Source organism: Xenopus tropicalis, chromosome 5 (genome assembly GCF_000004195.4).
Source record: "Xenopus tropicalis strain Nigerian chromosome 5, UCB_Xtro_10.0, whole genome shotgun sequence".
NCBI lineage: Eukaryota > Metazoa > Chordata > Amphibia > Anura > Pipidae > Xenopus > Xenopus tropicalis.
Window position 1 is genome coordinate 119,631,382 of NC_030681.2, and position 16,976 is coordinate 119,648,357.

Here is a 16,976-nt window from a genome sequence, read left to right on the forward strand (position 1 = left end):
ACTGTCCCGCGGAAAGCGGGACAGTTGGGGGGTATGCAACATTGAGCAAGTTAACACTATTACATTTCCAGGTCTACATCTCTCAAATTCTTTAAAGGAGAAGGAAAGGTAAAAACTAAGTAAGCTTTATCAGAAAGGTCCATGTAAATACAGCCATAAGCACTCACAGAAACACTGCACTGACTTCTCTGTAAAAATATTAGGTGTGTCTGTTTTCCCCTGCCAGAGACACGCAGCTTTCAGCTTCCTGCTCCCCCCTCCCTCAAGAATGCTAAGACCTCACTCCCCCCCCCCCCTTAGGAATGTGGATCTGAGCCAATCAGCAGGAAGCTGACTCATAGACTTACTAACTGAGCATGTTCACTTGGTCTGGGTGTCTGTGCAGGAGTGAGGCATTATGGGAACTTTCTTTACACAGCTCAGCGTTTTTTCTTCCTGTTTGGCTTCTGATCATCTGAACAGGTGAAATATGGGGAGACTTAAGGGCACTATTGAGACAACCGAAGGTATGCCTGCAGCTTGAGATTAACTCTTTATTAGCCTTTCCTTCTCCTTTAAGGTTGACTGACAACACTAAGACCAAAACCCAAAAAGCTCATCAATTTCCTAAAAAGGGTTTCAGAGTCACTAATGATGGAGTCACTAATGTAGTTCTACTAAACTTGATCTATGATCAAAGTAATTCTAACTGGCAAATTGAATTAGTTCTGGCACAAGCCCAACTATTCTATCAGGCACAGAAGGCCAAAAGCATTAAAAGAAGAAGCAGAAGACTATTAAAAAGCTTCTTCCCATGAGCAGTCAGACTAATCACTAATGAATCCTAATGAAGGAAAAAAACCAATCCAGTCATCCTGGAATTGTCTCTACTTACGTTACCTGCTGCACTGTCTGACCTATTTTATGATGTTTGCTTTTTTTCCCCCTTTATTATTTCTAGGTCTTACATTTTTATCACTTGTAGGCTGTTAAAAACATAAAATGTGCCATACTATGTTGCAGAAGAATTCCTATGTTCTGTTGTACAAATAGCAATAGGGATGCACCAACCAACTATTTTCGGATTCGGGCACAACCCAAATCCTTTGTAAAAGATTTGGCCGAATACCGAACCGAATCCTAATTTGCATACACAAATTAGGATACGGAAGGGTTAAAGAGCATCGCATGTTGTGAAAACATTTCAACTTCCGTGTTTATAAGACGTGATTTTAAGGATTTTAATATGTTATACAATGCCCTATTTATTAGCAAGTTTTTAATTGGACCTGTCACCCAGACATAAATTTTTAAATTGGACCTGTCACCTGCTGCATAATAAAAGATCATTTTAAATTAACAATGAAATCCAAATTCTCTTTTTATTAAAACATCCATACTAGCTGTCAATTATATATTGCCTTCCCCGCCTCTATGCCTGAGGTAGAGCAGTCACTTTCACTTTAATTTCTGCACTTCCTATATGTCACTGCCCTCCTCACATTCCCTCTCTCTACTCACTGTCTATAATTGTGTAGCCTGTGAATGGGCACAGGCATCAGATTCTCCATTCAGTCACATACACAAGATTTTTGGATGATACAGAGCTTGTTTTATAGTGCTATTTGCTGAGATTGTTAATTCCAAGACTTAAGGGAACAAGATTCATACAATTAATATAGTGTAAGTAAAGTTTATTTTGTTTGACTAACCTGATAGAAAAGGATTTAGAATTATTTCTAAGGGTGACAGATTCCCTATCAGGGTTTAGATGGAACATTAAGGATTCACATGAATTGGAATTCTGCAAAAAATGCTTAGCATTTGGCCTAATCTGGAAGAGATTTCTGGATTCAGTGCATTACTAATAAGGTTGCTTGGAGAAAGGAAGCAGAAAAAACATATACTGTACCTTAGTTATGAGGTAACCTGCCCATGTTGCTGACCAGTCTGCAAAGTTATTGCCTAATTTGCTCAGATAAATGGGCTTTTTCACTCTGGACCAGTTTACAGCCTTTTTGGAACTCTTGTATCTATTACGTACAAGGCAAATAAAAGACCAGTAATGAAACTGTATGATTTGAGACATAAACAAGCAAAACTAGATATGTGCTATATGTTTTATATATATATATATATATATATATATATTTCTGCAGCACACATAACATTTATTGTAAGTCTGCAACCTATGAATGAGTTTCATTTACAAAAATAAAGATAAAGATAGAAAACAGCACAAACTACCACAGAACTATTGTGTACTATCATATAGACACTTGAGTTTAAGTAAACCTGTCACCTCAGAACAATTAGTTTGAATTAGAAGAAATAAGAGAAAAATGTGTGAACCATATTGGCAGCAAAGCAATCCTATCATGAAAACCTTAGGTCCCAGTGATTACTTATACCTGTATCTATTTAATGCACCCTAGGTTATTGCTTGACACTGATGACTGGATGCTTCTGAGATTCACAAAATTATCAACGTACAACTAATGAGAGGATTAAACAGAAGACTGAAGTAAAACACAAATAGTGTCAGGGTTAGTGAGCAGCCCACAGAATAGATTATATTGATTCATACCTGGTGTTAAGATGTGGCTCCAATATTTCTTGAACATGTTCTGGGAATCTCTTCCAGAGCCTACGCCCAGGACAATCAGTCCTTCCTTCTTTGCACTCATAAATAGAGAGAAGCTCCTAAAATTACACATTAAGTTTGTCATATAAATATTTGAAACATACAAGTCCAGTGCACTTGCATATACAGAATTGGGCTTACATGTCACTCTTGAGCCAAAACAATTTATAGTCATAACAGTGGTTCATGTATTTATGTAATTTATAAGGCTTTTGGTGATGTGTTTAACTTTCAGGTATATATTTGAGACAGTGGAGCATCATGGGAACATCGATCTTGATATAAATTGTGCTTATTTTTTTCTGTTCCTTTAAGACTTTTCCTTACCTGTATGGCGTAAGCAGCAGAGTCCTGGGCACGGACATTATCAGCATAGGCAAGAAATGCTCTTGTTAACTCTGTGAGCAGTTCATAGGCAAAATCTGAATCCTCAACTCCTGACTAATAATGGAGAGCAAAAAAAATTAAAGACATCGAAAAAATGGGCTAAACATTTTTCAGTTACACGTATGCCATTCTTCATCAATATAACTAATCAGAGCATATTTACTGTTTTTTTTATTTTGACTATTTTTTTTTCAAAAATGATGAAGCATTATACTTACAACAAAAGTAAAGCCCCTTGTCCCTTGTGTTTCACTGGCTGAGAAATCCAATCGCCCTGGATCTATGGCTCCAAGTTGGCCAAGGCATTCACCACAAAATAGACGGGCTTGTGGATTGGCATCTTGGCAGCCAATTAACAGCACTGTTACCAGCTGTGAGATAACTGGTTCGACAGTTTCACTGTCTGTTGAATACTGCAGCAGTTTAGCCTACAATGATGCAAACAATCACATTAAACACAGTCACATAGTAATAAATTATAAAATATGAGAACCAGAAACCACTGGGAAATGTTTGGTATCTACAAGAGGGTTCTCAAGGTTTTGCTAAGTATAAACATAAATACATGCTTATATAGTATTATTATGAATATGTAGCACCATATAACTGAGGGGATGATGTATGATGCTTGTACATTTGTCAAAGAAACCTCACAGATGGAGCACTGAACTGCGCACAACATATTACAGTTAAAGACTCTCTGCTCCTGAGACCACAGCAGTTACAGGTTCACATACAAACAGTAGCATAACTTGGTTTGCGCTAGGCCCCCCTGCATAAAAACCATCTGAGGGGGGCTTGGGGTGAACTGTCCCCTCCTCCTGGGCTGCTCACAGTGCACGTCCTGGTAGTAAGTGGTCCAGGGACAGGGGATTAAACACAGCAGACCTTGTTGGTCCAGCCCCCCGCGACTGCAGAGTCTCCTGTAGAGATAGTTACACCACTGCATACAGAAAGCACAAAAAGGCTGATGTTCTGCAAAGTCTTTACACCTGGTTCTTGTAGAGTGTCTCTTTCAGACTAGTAAGGGCATGCATGCGAACATCTACATTTTCATGCTGGATGGCTCTTATGGACAGTTGCATGGCCGTCTGCAAATCTGTGCTTTTGGTGGTTTCCTAGAGAGAAAAATAAAAAAACTGGTAACGTATGTTTCTTGGTAATGGGCAATAATATATTGAAGCCAAACGCAGCACAATATGGTGGCTTACTTTCCTGTATTCTTGCAGAACCTTCTGAATTTCTTTCAATTCTGGATGATCAGGTAGAAAATAAATTTCATGAAGGAAATCCTGAACAGCAACCCTGTATAATGCATAAACTATGTCAATATATTTCTCTTCTTTTTTGGAGTGGCCTTAAAGTGATACAAACACTAAAAACTATTCTTCAAGTTACCTATAGGTCTTGTTGATCATTTTTTGTAGATACTTTTGGTTACTTACGGGGATACTGTCACGATTTTTATGGTATATATTTTATTTCTAAATTACACTGTTTACATTTTAAATAATTTACTTTGCAATTTAAATTTGTATTCTTTTAGTTGTAGTATTGTTGTGAAGGTGCCAGCACTAAAGGATAAAGCTACTTTCAGACACGCTATTGTTTCTCCTGCTTAATGTACTTTCAATACGACCGAAGTCACATAATAGCTAAAGAGTATCTCCTGCTTGGGTGCTATTATCATGTCTACCACAAGGTGAAGCTAGTGAGTGCACTTAGCAGTGCAAACGTTTTGTGAATTCATTCTGAACTCTCGAACAAGCTAAAACGGTTGAGGAGAGCGCCTCATACGTATGCAAATAAGTCATAACAGGATTCTGGGAAGAAATTCCTTAAGGCTCCTAGAAAAGACCCATTTACATGGGCTTGTCCCATTTACATGGGTTTATCCTATAGGCTAAAGCTCACCCACTGGGTTTAAAGCAGAAACCAGGATAATAGCTGATCAGATTCCCAACTACAGACCGGTTTCGCCCTTCTTGGGGCTCATCAGTGTAGTGCAGGGTTTTCTGATCAGCTTAGGTAGAGCCAGGAGTGGGGATTCACGAACAAGCTGAAAGGATTGAGGAGACTGCCTCATACGTATGCAAATAAGTCATAACAGGATTCTGGGAAGAAAAGTCCCATTTACATGGGTTTATCCTATAGGCTAAAGCTCACCCACTGGGTTTAAAGCAGAAGCCAGGATAATAGCTGATCAGATTCCCAACTACAGACTTATTCTGAACTCTACAATGCTAGAATCCTCTCCAGCCCCCAGGACACCTGCATTTTGTAAGGGTAAGGGGGTCGTGACTGTTAGAAATCACTGTCTTTCACTGTATTTAGTGTATTGGGGACTAAAGCTTCTCGCTGTATTTAATGTATTTTGGGTGCCACTGCCCTCTGTTTCTCACTGCATTTAATATATTCTGGGTGCCTTCTACTTCTGCCCTCCACAGCACAGAAGTTAATGTACCATTATTTACAAGTGCAAGTGCACACTGTATGTATATATTTATAGATCCTTTACTATACAAGCTAATTGAGGCCAATAGCACATGGGGCAGTTTTTTTACAGTGTATTTTAGTTGGCAGAGAAATGACTAAAACACCCTAAATTATTGGGAGACAATATAGGCAGTTTTAGCTGTTTACCAACTTACTAAAAGTCCATGGAGACACACCAGTTCAGGAAGCTGAATCCTTGCAGAAGTGTCAGGTAGCTGCTATTTGCTACCTTCCTTTTGTTCTGCAGCGCAACAGTAAAGTGTAACTGAAGTTTATCAGAGCTAAAGTCACATGGCTGTGGCCACCTAGGAAAGTAAGGTAATGGCTATACCCATTTCTGACGATCAGATAAGATAGGACCTGATCAGAAATGCAGTGAGCAAATATTTTTATAGCAAAATTATAAATAGCATGCAAACACAATGTTATGATAGATGTAAAAAAAGGTTTAATTTCTGGTATTAGTAACTTTTTTAAAGAACTCATGTCGAGTCCATGGGGCATTTATTATTATGTGTAAGCCTGCATCACCGGTGTTGTTGCCTATGGCAACAAATCAGCATTTAGATTTGAAGGGTCACAAGCTAAAAAACAAAAGCAAAGATCTAATTGGTTGCTATGGGCAGCATGATTGGTTATGTTGGCTTACACACTATAATAATATGCCCCTTGTGTACACTCAAGCTCAAGAAGATCATGAAATATAAACTGACTGAGAATACTATTTCCATACCTGTTCTCAACTATAAGATAGCGGAACACTGCAACAGTTTCTTTAGGCTGGATGTGCAACAGAGGCAGCAATGCAACAATCACATGACTGAGGAGGGAGCCCAGATACGCTGGATCCAAGCAGCGAACAAACAAGTCCCATGCACTACATGATATCAGGAGAAACACAAACATATTTTTAATATACATATTATACTTTATATATATATACTCTCTCTCTCTCTCTCTATATATATATATATATATATATATATATATATATATATATATATATATATATATATATATATATATATATATATATATATATATATATATATATATATATATATATATATGCTTTAATTATTAAGACAACAGTTTTGTCAAGCAAGATCTATTCTTTTTTTCTTCAAAACTGACCAGTAGAAGAACTGTTATACTGAAGCTTAAGGATAATATTTCTAATAATGGAAATCACAGCCGACATCTAATTAAGAATGGTTTCTTTCAAAAGAAGCCTAGAACCATTCTTAATAGTATGTTAGACAGTTATAGGGTAGTTTGACTTTAAATTAACTTTTCATATTATGTAGATATTGATATCTGCGACAATTTGCAACTGGTCTACATTTTAAAGTTTAGTGGGTCTTATTAACCCTAGCAACCAGACAGTGACTTAAATGAGAGACTAGAATATGAACAGGATGATAGGAAAATAAGTAATAAAAAGTTACAATAACATTAAACTTATAGCCTCTCAGGGGCAGAAAGGGAAGGCAAATAATTAAATACATATAAAAAAAAACGATGATGAACAATTGCAAAGTTGCTAGGAATAGGATATTCTATAACATACTAAAAGTTAACTTAAAGCTGAACCACCCCTTTAAAGCAAGGAGAGAATGTAAAAGAACCTAGAATCATTCTTCACTGAATTGTTAGAGCTGTGATTTTCACTATTAGTCTACAGAGCAACTTGGTACTTTTGGCTGTGAAGAATGGAAATTGTCATTAATATTGTCCAAGGAAACGATATTAAAGATAATTTACATTCATTTATAAGATTACCTGCAGCAGAGTTCTGGAAATTCCTCTTTATAGCGTAGGCCAGTTCTTAACGTTGTCATCATCTTAACCCTAACGGAACTTATATGCTTTAGACCCATCAGTTTCATTAAAAATACCAGACTATTTAAGGCCTGCAGAAAAAAAAAAAGTATTTAGTTACATTTTGTGTAACGTAAAATGTTTATTTTGTGGCTATAAAACAATAAATATTAAAGATAAAAAAAAAGTATATAGTTACATTTAGAAACGGATATTTTTTTACCGATTTCCCTTCTCTCTAACATAGAGCGACCATAAAGTTTACCAACAATCCTACTGGGTAGTGAAATATTTATTGAGGCCTTAAGGCAGGACTTGGGAGATTTGGTCAGATATACAAACTATTTATACTACTGCACAAAACAGCAAAAGCATCTGTACAAAGAATGGTGCAAAAGGTGGTCCTTCTTGCCGTAATGTGAATTCTTATCAGATAAAGTGGAATGGTAATATCTTTAACCATCCACATCTGACAATTCAGTGAGAAACAAGGGTCATCGGATGAAAATGCTGCATGCTATGTAATCTTTCGACAATCAGATGAAAACGCAGCATGCAATGTTCCCTTCTGTTGAAATCTTTCCTTTAGTTTAAAGATTAGATTTAGCATTTGGGAACATATTATGTCCTGAAGTCTTTTTCTCATAGTTTTATTACCTTTATGAAGCTTGAGAAACCCAAATGACTATATTTCCTTAAGCTATATTCATCTACCTCTACCGAGTCCTCTTTCCAATTGGCCAAATGAAATATGGCCTAGATACAGAGATAATAATCCAACTAAATGTCTAGGACAGAGAGGCTCATTTGTTACTATGTACAAATCTAATTTATGTGTCTGTTACTAAGAGGCATTTGGGAATCCTTCTGCCACATAAAACTCTCTATTTCTGATGGTGACCATATCAGGGAGGTTTTCAAATTGGCACTAACAGCACATTCATCTTTATGGAATTATTGTGCCAAAACATGAGATTTATAGGTTTAATCTATTGCAGTGCAAATCTTTATAGTTGTACAGTTTTAGACTGCTTTATTTTGATAAAATATAATGTTTCATTCTGTTAAAAAAAAAAAAAAAACTTCATTTACTTACCATTTTTTTGTCTTCAATGCCAATACTGGAACTCAGCAGGTGCATATTGAAGAAAGCCAATATTCCTAAAAGCTTTGGTTGCAAATAATCTGCCTTTTAAAAAGAAATACATAAACCATCATTAGGAGTGATTTTAACATACCAATTTGGTTATACAAAATATAAAATGTTTACATTTGCAAGAGATCATTTAGACTCACCATTATTTCTTGCTTTGTGATGGTCCTAGGTCCCTGATATGGATCATCACTGGATGCGAATGATGCTAATATAGAAAGCCCATTAAAGACCTGCTGATAGTGCTCTCCCAGGCGCAGGAGTAGTTCATTGTGCAGTCCCTGGTAGTCCTGTCTCAGTAAACTACCCAACTCAATTTCGGTTTCATTCTGCAGGACATGGCAGGTAATTAATTTATCAGGCATGGGTTTGTACTCTTATTCAGTTAAAAAAATATTTAAAGAATTGGTTTTTTTTTTTTACTTCAAAGTATATAACCTCATACTTGAGATAAAGGGATGCATTTGCTCTGTCTCCTTTTATACCAGAGCTTATTTTAAAATAGGACAGCAGTATAGTGTGACAAGCAAAACTTTTTGCCAGGTTTCACTGCAAAATAAAGCCCACAGACTCCAATGTATTGTGTGCTGAAAATGCCAGCGGGAAAAGTCACCGTGGATTAGGAAAAAGCCACAGAGAAAAATTACCCATTGTCTTCAATGCGTTTTGCTAATATTCACTTTTGCAAATTTTCCAGCAATGTGAGATGGTACAGATTTCCAAAATGTAATTAAAATGCTTTTATTTGCAGAATTAAACACAGATCTGTCCTACTACAAGGTATACACACAGTGACAGAATATTCCAAAATGGTTTTTTTTAGTATTATATTTTAAATCTAAAAAGTTTCATAAGGGTAACTATCTTATTCTCTTCATAATGCACAATGCTTTTCTGAGTACCATACTGGACTTAAAATATTTACCTTTAGATAATGAAGGGACTTCTCTAGCTCATCTTTTGTGCAGGAACAAACCAAATGAGAGAATATATACTTGAAGTTATTGATCAGGATCTCCCTTCGATTCACATTAAGTTGTTTGGCAATGGTTCTTATCAGAGTAGAGGCTGTTGGACTAGCTTTGGCAGCAAGATATGGAAGCAAAAGTTGCAAAGTCCTCTATTGAAATAAAGAGCATTACAAAATGAAATTGAAAAAAAACACAGAATGTTCAATCAATTTGGTATAAGCAACCTTCAAAATCAGATGACTCATAGAGAGGCATATACTACTTAGGTGCTATAAATATGAAGACATTAAGCAAAGCTTGAAGTCCTTCTGTTTAAGAGAGACAGGGGAAATGTTATCCAGTACCGCCGCTCCCTATACGCAGAGTACGCACTCTGCGTAGGGCACCAACTCCCAGGGGGGCACCCAGCACCGCGGCTCCCTACGCAGAGTGCGCACTCTGCGCAACAACATACCAAGCAAGTCTTCGCCAGCGGCTCCTTCTCTCTTATGCCGCGGCAACAGGCCCTTTTATAAGGTTGCGCCCGTGCATATGACGTCACACGTCAGCGACGAGGCACAACCTTATAGTAGTGCCTGTTGCCGCGGCATAAGAGAGAAGGAGCCACCGACATCACTGGTCTGTTGGGGGTACTTTCTGTGGGGGCAATTTGGGGCTCTGTGTGTGCGGGCTGGCTACTGTCTATGGGGGGTACTGTGTATGATGAGGCAATTGGGGGTACTTATTTTTGGGGGCACTGTTTATGGGGGCACTGTGTGTGGGGTCTACTGTCTATGGGGGGTACTGTGTATGAGGCAATTGGGGGCACTTTGTGTGGGGGCTACTGTTTATGGGGGCAATTGGGGGTACTTTCTATTTTTACTTCCGTAATATTTGGGGGAGGGGGCACCAAAGTAAATTTCTGCTTAGGGCACCCATTTGGCCAGCAGCGGCCCTGATGTTAACTGAGGTTTCTAATGTTTTTTTCTAACCGGAAGGAAAATAGGCCAAGCCCTTTTTCTTTCTTCTCAAATTTCTCAACTAGATCAGTCAGAAACTGACCAGCAGGTGGCGCTGTTTTACTAAAATGCATTCATATTAACAGTACATATATCCCTTAATGCCTTGGAATCTTAAAAAAAATATTAAATGTGAACTGAAAAAGTGCTTAGAATAGCACTCTCATGAATTTTACTTTCACTTATTTGAAGGTTTACTTATCCTGTAACTGGTATCCTGGAAAAAGTGAAATAGATGGAAGATTATGTTAAAATTCAGTCATCTTTTATACACTTATTTTAAGCTGCTAACTGTGTGCCACTGTGTATTACATAAACTGATGTTCCCTCTCAGGGATTAGCTCATAAAATGTAATTTAAAAAAAAAACAAAACATGTGATCTGCACAGAAATAAATTCTCTTGCAAATTAAGCCCTGTGCTGTGGTATCAGAATTGATTTCCTTGAAAAACTGAAAATGTGCCTACTGCACATAAATAAATATAATAAAAACAACTCTTTCGCCTTTTATTTTATACCTACCGTTAAAAAGCGGTTTAAGTCTGGGAAATCAAATACATTTGCTATTTCAGATAAAATGTCAAGTGCAGCTTCTCTATGATGTGCTGCCTCTTGCTTCTGCATTTCACTGCTTCGGCCAGGTGTGTTGGTCAGAAGGGCTGCCTGGCTTGAATGAAGCGATTCTACAAGAAACTAGAAAAAAAACAATTGTTGATTAGCTTACATTCTAGACAGAACACTACAAATTGCAAAAACACAACAATTCTCAAATCTCTTGCCTAGGGCAGGGGCACACGTAGTGGATTGAATGCTATTCTCCACCGTGTTTTGTATACAGCAGATCCACTTTTAATGTGCTCACTCCTCTAGCTCCATTGACAGGCCTGGCATCCGCCTGTGTAGAACAAAAGGGAGTGGAAATTGGCACAAAAATCTGAAGTGGAACGTGGATGAAGTGCATCAAAGTGGATCTTCAGAGGAACAAAGAGGAACAGAGGACAATCTGCTACATGCCCTTGCCCTTACCTTAAATGCTGCAGTTTTTTTAGAGAAATCTAGCTTAACAGTGAGTGTCTAAAAGTACACAACCTGTGTGTAATGTACTGATCCAGGAGCAAATTACTATCAACACTGGGAAATAGTACTATGTTGCTTTGTATTTTTTACATGTATATATTAACATATACAACATATTGTATTTGAAAATTAATTTACCATAACTTTAAGTAATTAACCTACCCCTCCCCGAATCAGTTGTACTGGTTGATACATTATATAGCTTTAAGAAGGGGCTGGATGGATTCTTAGCAAGTGAGGGAATACAGGGTTATGGGAGATAGCTCTCAGTACAAGTGAGGGAATAGAAGGGTATGGGGGATAGCTCTTAGTACAAGTTGATCCAGGGACTGGTCCGATTGCCATCTTGGAGTCAGGAAGGAATTTTTTCCCCTCTGCGGCAAATTAGAGAGGCTTCAGATGGGGTTTTTTGCCTTCCTCTGGATCAACTAGTAGTTAGGCAGGTTATATATGGTTGAACGTGATGGACGTATGTCTTTTTTCAACCCAACTTACTATGTTACTATGTTACATTTAAAATACACTTTCCCACTGCTAGGAACAAAGATATGTAAAACCATGTACGCATTTTCCATTATACAGAACCAATAATGACATAATCCCCCTTTAAAAAAAATAGTATACTTTTTTCTTACCTGGCAAATTGGTTTCTTGTACTGGCTAAAAAAAATCTGCAGACTGGTGGACTTTGCTGCTGCAAGAGATCGGATTTCTGTATAAGATGCTCCTGCCACAGATGTGGATTTTGATAGCAGGCAATGCAGCAGATGCAACAATGCAAATGGTACCAACTCTCCTTTTGCTGCCCTGCACAAAATAAACTAGATATGTAAACAGTGCATGCATACATTTCTGGGTCTCAATTTATGCTGTAACATTTAGAATATAAGCAAATCTATAATTTGTTGGCAGACCTTTTATTATCATGTAAGGGGAAAGATAATGTTCTATAAGCAGGTATTAGGTGTAGTAGAAAACCTCAAAGCCATTCAAAAAGTTTAATTATTTTGAAAGCACTACAAGTGGATACTGTCCTTTAAAATCAGTACCCTGACATCAAGATGCCAAAGTGCACCCTTTGACTTGCACAGCAATCACCCTGAGACGGTTCCTGATAGGTGGCAGCTTCCACTGTTTACTGGTAAAAATACCATGAAATATCAGAAATATCAGCTTAAGGGCATACAACACAACAACAGTCTAGAAAAGCAAACTCACCTTCCTATATCACCAGTTGTAAGAATTAGAGTGTCCTTCATCTCATTATCACGTGACATCTTGGCATTTGTGTATGCTTTTTTCATCCTTGAGACTAGAATCTGCCCATTAGAAAATACAGTTACTATAGGGGAACATCCACCCAAACACAACTTAAGCTTCTTGTAAAGTAAACATAATTTCAAGCAGCTTTGCAATATACATCAGTTAAACAATATGCAGCCGTTTCATGATTTTTAATGTAATAATATGGTTTGGAACAGTTCCCTAAGCCTGTCCCCCTGTTCTTCTGCTGAGCTGTCTGACTACTCTGAGACTCAAAAAAAATGTAACAGTAGTCAACCTACATTCAGCCTGCATCCTCTACATCCCACAATCCCCTGCACACGTGATATCAATAAGGAAAGGAACTTCACAGTGCAATGTATTGTGGATTATGTAGTTTCTGCATGGTGTCTGTAAGCTGTGGAGAAGTTGTTACTAATTATAACATCAATGTTTTAGTCCCTCCTCCCCTGCCAAGATTTCAAATGATGCAGAAAGAGAAGATTTTGTTTGGTAGCTGGATCTGAGCATATAAAATGGTTTTATTTATACTTTTTGAAGGAATAGATTACAGCGATAGGTATATTAGGGGTTTCTTTGTTCGAAAGACGGCGTTCCCCTTTAATGACCACCTTGCAAAACACAATACAGTGGTGTGAAATACTATTTGCCCCCTTCCTGATTTCTTATTCTTTTGCATGTTTGTCACACTTAAATGTTTCTGCTCATCAAAAACCGTTAACTATTAGTCAAAGATAACATAATTGAACACAAAATGCAGTTTTTAAATCAAGATTTACTTTATTAAGGGAAAAAAAAAACTCCAAATCTACATGGCCCTGTGTGAAAAAGTGATTGCCCCCCTTGTTAAAAAATAACTTAACTGTGGTTTATCACACCTGAGTTCAATTTCTGTAGTCACCCCCAGGCCTGATTACTGCCACACCTGTTTCAATCAAGAAATCACTTAAATAGGAGCTACCTGACACAGAGAAGTAGACCAAAAGCACCTCAAAAGCTAGACATCATGCCAAGATCCAAAGAAATTCAGGAACAAATGAGAACAAAAGTAATTGAGATCTATCAGTCTGGTAAAGGTTATAAAGCCATTTCTAAAGCTTTGGGACTCCAGCGAACCACAATGAGAGCCATTATCCACAAATGGCAAAAACATGGAACAGTGGTGAACCTTCCCAGGAGTGGCCGGCCGACCAAAATTACCCAAAGAGCACAGAGACAACTCATCCAAGAGGCCACAAAAGACCCCAGGACAACATCTAAAGAACTGCAGGCCTGTTCACGACTCCACCATAAGAGAGAGACTAGGCAAAAACGGCCTGCATGGCAGATTTCCAAGGCGCAAACCACTTTTAAGCAGAAAGAACATTAAGGCTCGTCTCAATTTTGCTAAAAAAACATCTCAATGATTGCCAAGACTTTTGGGAAAATACCTTGTGGACCGACGAGACAAAAGTTGAACTTTTTGGAAGGTGCGTGTCCCGTTACATCTGGCGTAAAAGTAACACAGCATTTCAGAAAAAGAACATCATACCAACAGTAAAATATGGTGGTGGTAGTGTGATGGTCTGGGGTTGTTTTGCTGCTTCAGGACCTGGAAGGCTTGCTGTGATAGATGGAACCATGAATTCTACTGTCTACCAAAAAATCCTGAAGGAGAATGTGATCTTGGGTGCTGCAGCAGGACAATGACCCAAAACACACCAGCAAATCCACCTCTGAATGGCTGAAGAAAAACAAAATGAAGACTTTGGAGTGGCCTAGTCAAAGTCATGACCTGAATCCTATTGAGATGTTGTGGCATGACCTTAAAAAGGCGGTCCATGCTAGAAAACCCTCAAATAAAGCTGAATTACAACAATTCTGCAAAGATGAGTGGGCCAAAATTCCTCCAGAGCGCTGTAAAAGAATCGTTGCAAGTTATCGCAAACGCTTGATTGCAGTTATTGCTGCTAAGGGTGGCCCAACCAGTTATTAGGTTCAGGGGGCAATTACTTTTTCACACAGGGCCATGTAGGTTTGGATTTTTTTTCTCCCTAAATAATAAAAACCCTCATTTAAAAACTGCATTTTGTGTTTACTTGTGTTATCTTTGACTAATAGTTAAATGTGTTTGATGAGCAGAAACATTTTGTGTGACAAACATGCAAAAGAATAAGAAATCAGGCAAATAGTTTTTCACACCACTGTATATCTTTCTATGAGGATTTTCAAAAACACACAGGCACCATGGGGATGTCCCCATGAAAGTGGGTCCTAATCCCTTATCTGTGTTCAGGAAACAATGGCCTGCAACACTTTCCTCCCGAAGCTACCTTCAGCTGAGGACTTTGTGTGAATCCTGTAAAATCTGGAAAAGGTGTGGACAGCAGACCAGACAGTGGTACTAGAGACCGGCTCAGCTGATGCTCGATGGCGGACAGCCAATGAAGTACTTAAGGCATGAGTGGAATGACCCGTACTCCAAATGGTGGTAGCTTACCATTTCTAAAGATCAGCAGTAATATCTGCTGTAATCACTATGATTTAAGGTGGCCATACATGATTTCAGCTGCCGATTTGGGTCCTTCAGACCGATTCAGCAGGTTATCTGCTCGTGCTTGAGCACCCCCGTTGGGCCTATCCAACCGGAATCTTGCCTAAAATTGGGCAGATCTCGATGGGGCAGATTTGATTTTCCTATCGAAGAAGGGACCACATCTGTTCGTTGATGCAATCCTTGGACCGACAGCACCTATGCCTGTCATTTTAATTCGATCACTTGGCCCTAGGGCTGGATCGCAACATGTTTGCCCACCTTTAAAGTGATTTCATCACTCTGAATCAGTGCTCTGCCTACCAACTTGAAATTTTAACTGCAATTTGGTTGCTAGAGTTTAATTAACCTAGCAACCTGGATATAATTTGGAAGCCAGAATAGAAGATAAATAAGCAAGCAACTGAAAATAAAGCAACCTTATAGAATACAAGATTCTTACATTTGCTTATTTTGATAAAACATTAAGCGCATACAGTAATATTCACAAAAATACTCTGTCACAAGTAATTGAGGTTCATCCATCCGTTATTCTGAGTTTAGGTCACTATTAGTAAGAAATAAAACAAAGCATCTGAACAAAGACCGTACCTCCTTTAGATATCCTTCCTCATATTCTGCACATGTCAACAGATATCTTATGTTCCCACTAAAAGCTATCCTTACATCCTGGTCCGGATCCTCCATTAGGTTTAACAACGATTCAATTACAGTTCGGGAATCAATATCATCTTTCTCAAAAGAGAGGTGATCAAAAAGCATCGGCATATTTTCAATAAATGCTGCAAGTAAAAACAAAAAATCAGCAAATCCATATTTTACTTTTTTTATATGTAGCAAAACATACTCCAAATTGTCATGGATGTTTAATAAATACGTTCCACAAATATGCCTTATGTTTTATAGAGAGTAAAAGTTATATGGTTACTCAAACAAAGAATTTTCTGTGGTACAAGCAATGTATCCAGTTTGTGTGTTAGAACCCAAAGATTAAGTAAGCTGTTTACAGTAGGAAAAATACATATTTATAAACATTGTTTCTTAAGCAGTGTAGATTTAGAATAACAACATTCCACCTTAAAAATAATTTAAGAGAACTATTTATTCTTGATAAGGATGTGTTGATAATGTTACAGGATGATGGAGTTTGTAGGTAAGTAGATTTCTCTGAAGGGGTAAAATATTTTAACACAGGCCATATAAAGAAAAATCTGTACTTTATTTGCCCAGTTTGTCAGATCTCCCATAAACAGGGTCCAGATAATGGTTGACCAAATTACTTAATTAATGACTAGCTGCAGGGAGAAGAAAACTATGTTACTAAAGGAGGCCATATACAGACAGATTTAAGTTGCGAATTGGCAGCTTACCTGCCTTGTTAGTGGTCTCTCCGATGGGCCTACCTGAAAGATATCTGGGCAAAATATAGCCTGATGTCAATCGGGTGGGCTTGATTTTCCCATATATATAGTTAGGCGGATTATATATGGGCATTAAGGTTGAACTTAATGGACATATGTCTTTTTTTCAAACTCTTTTACTATTTTAGGACCTAATCTTTGATATGAATGCCTGCATAATCAATACATTCTCAATTTTGGTCTAAAGGGGCTTCAATACCTGTAGCAGGCTG

The 16,976-nt window shown here is 37.9% G+C and overlaps 1 protein-coding gene across 3 annotated transcripts in view; it reads right to left on the reverse strand.

Annotated features, from left to right (window-relative positions):
• Positions 1 to 16,976, reverse strand: part of atr (ATR serine/threonine kinase) — a 53,852-nt gene that overhangs the window by 21,167 nt on the left and 15,709 nt on the right. For all 3 annotated transcript variants that reach the window (XM_031902386.1, XM_031902385.1, XM_031902384.1), the window contains exons 11-25: positions 15,935 to 16,125; positions 12,745 to 12,845; positions 12,162 to 12,333; positions 10,972 to 11,142; positions 9,406 to 9,600; positions 8,624 to 8,809; positions 8,424 to 8,516; positions 7,289 to 7,419; positions 6,240 to 6,383; positions 4,222 to 4,315; positions 4,003 to 4,128; positions 3,229 to 3,438; positions 2,951 to 3,064; positions 2,567 to 2,682; positions 1,892 to 2,012 (exon numbers count right to left, since the gene is read on the reverse strand). In XM_031902386.1, coding sequence (XP_031758246.1) covers positions 1,892 to 2,012; positions 2,567 to 2,682; positions 2,951 to 3,064; positions 3,229 to 3,438; positions 4,003 to 4,128; positions 4,222 to 4,315; positions 6,240 to 6,383; positions 7,289 to 7,419; positions 8,424 to 8,516; positions 8,624 to 8,809; positions 9,406 to 9,600; positions 10,972 to 11,142; positions 12,162 to 12,333; positions 12,745 to 12,845; positions 15,935 to 16,125 — 2,165 coding nt within the window. The remainder of the gene's footprint in view (positions 1 to 1,891; positions 2,013 to 2,566; positions 2,683 to 2,950; positions 3,065 to 3,228; positions 3,439 to 4,002; positions 4,129 to 4,221; positions 4,316 to 6,239; positions 6,384 to 7,288; positions 7,420 to 8,423; positions 8,517 to 8,623; positions 8,810 to 9,405; positions 9,601 to 10,971; positions 11,143 to 12,161; positions 12,334 to 12,744; positions 12,846 to 15,934; positions 16,126 to 16,976) is intronic.